Here is a 1,456-nt window from a genome sequence, read left to right as displayed (position 1 = left end):
ATCGTCTGCAAACATGAGACAAAATACATTTTCAGCCAAGTCTGAGATTAAAATAAACTTGCAATTTTCAATTTTGAGCTCATTTACATATTCGTTTATGTACAAACTAAAGAGTAAGGGACTTAGCATATACAATTAAACAATTCAATCATACCAAACGATGTTTCAACACGGAATAGACATTTTGAATGCATATCTTCAAGTACATTTATAAATTTTCCATGAATGTCACTTTTTAACAGTGTTTCAAACAAAATCAAAAGCTTTACAAAAATCGATAAAGTAATTATAGGATCATCACTAAGTACGATATATAATGTATCATCTTTCTAATCATTTGACACACATAATGAAAATAAATAAATCCATAAGGAATTGTAGTCTGTAGAAGAAAATACTGTACAGAGTTACCTTTCCTTGGAGTAGTTAATTTTGCATTAGAAACACGAATGATAATGATATGCAGAAAATGTCCGTAATATATTCAAGGTACGGTACGAAAAGACGATCCGAAGATCACGATTCAGCTGATACGATCCAGTGGTGAAGTTCCAAAGATTACAATCCAATCGATACGATCCAGCTATCCAAAGATTACAATCCAACTGATACGATCCAGCTATCCAAAGATTACAATCCAATTGATACGATCCAGCTATCCAAAGATTACAATCCAACTGATACGATCCAGCTACCTAAAGATTACAATCCAACTGATACGATCCAGCTATCCAAAGATTACAATCCAACTGATACGATCCAGCTACCTAAAGATTACAATCCAACTGATACAATCCAGCTATCCAAAGATTACAATCCAACTGATACGATCCAGCTATCCAAAGATTACAATCCAACTGATACGATCCAGCTATCCAAAGATTACAATCCAACTGATACGATCCAGCTATCCAAAGATTACAATCCAACTGATACGATCCAGCTATCCAAAGATTACAATCCAACTGATACGATCCAGCTATCCAAAGATTACAATCCAACTGATACGATCCAGCTATCCAAAGATTACAATCCAACTGATACGATCCAGCTATCCAAAGATTACAATCCAACTGATACGATCCAGCTATCCAAAGATTACAATCCAACTGATACGATCCAGCTATCCAAAGATTACAATCCAACTGATACGATCCAGCTATCCAAAGATTACAATCCAACTGATACGATCCAGCTATCCAAAGATTACAATCCAACTGATACGATCCAGCTATCCAAAGATTACAATCCAACTGATACGATCCAGCTATCCAAAGATTACAATCCAACTCATACGATTCAGCTATCTAAAGATTAGATCATATCACTGTAATAGCCCATATTATCGAGGGAATGATATTGATTTGTTTCTGAAATTATCAAAACTTATAGCAAAATACAATGAAGATATACATTTGATAGCAAAAGCATATGAAATAGGCAAAATATGGACAAA

General features: G+C 34.3%; 2 protein-coding genes across 2 annotated transcripts; one reads left to right on the top strand and one right to left on the bottom strand.

The window, feature by feature from the left end:
* Positions 1-122: 122 nt before the first annotated feature.
* LOTGIDRAFT_144944 (hypothetical protein) lies at positions 123-320 on the bottom strand (the record flags this gene model as incomplete). Its single annotated transcript, XM_009056409.1, has 1 exon — positions 123-320. A coding segment is annotated over one exon (198 nt), but the record flags the coding sequence as incomplete, so codon positions are not given.
* A 272-nt stretch (positions 321-592) lies between these two features.
* On the top strand, positions 593-1,318 carry LOTGIDRAFT_144929 (hypothetical protein; the record flags this gene model as incomplete). Its single annotated transcript, XM_009056408.1, has 1 exon — positions 593-1,318. A coding segment is annotated over one exon (726 nt), but the record flags the coding sequence as incomplete, so codon positions are not given.
* Positions 1,319-1,456: the final 138 nt, after the last annotated feature.

This window comes from Lottia gigantea (genome assembly GCF_000327385.1).
Source record: "Lottia gigantea unplaced genomic scaffold LOTGIsca_274, whole genome shotgun sequence".
Classification (NCBI taxonomy): Eukaryota; Metazoa; Mollusca; class Gastropoda; family Lottiidae; genus Lottia; species Lottia gigantea.
Note: the sequence above shows the minus strand (reverse complement) of the source record. Positions and strands in the feature narration are given on the sequence as shown.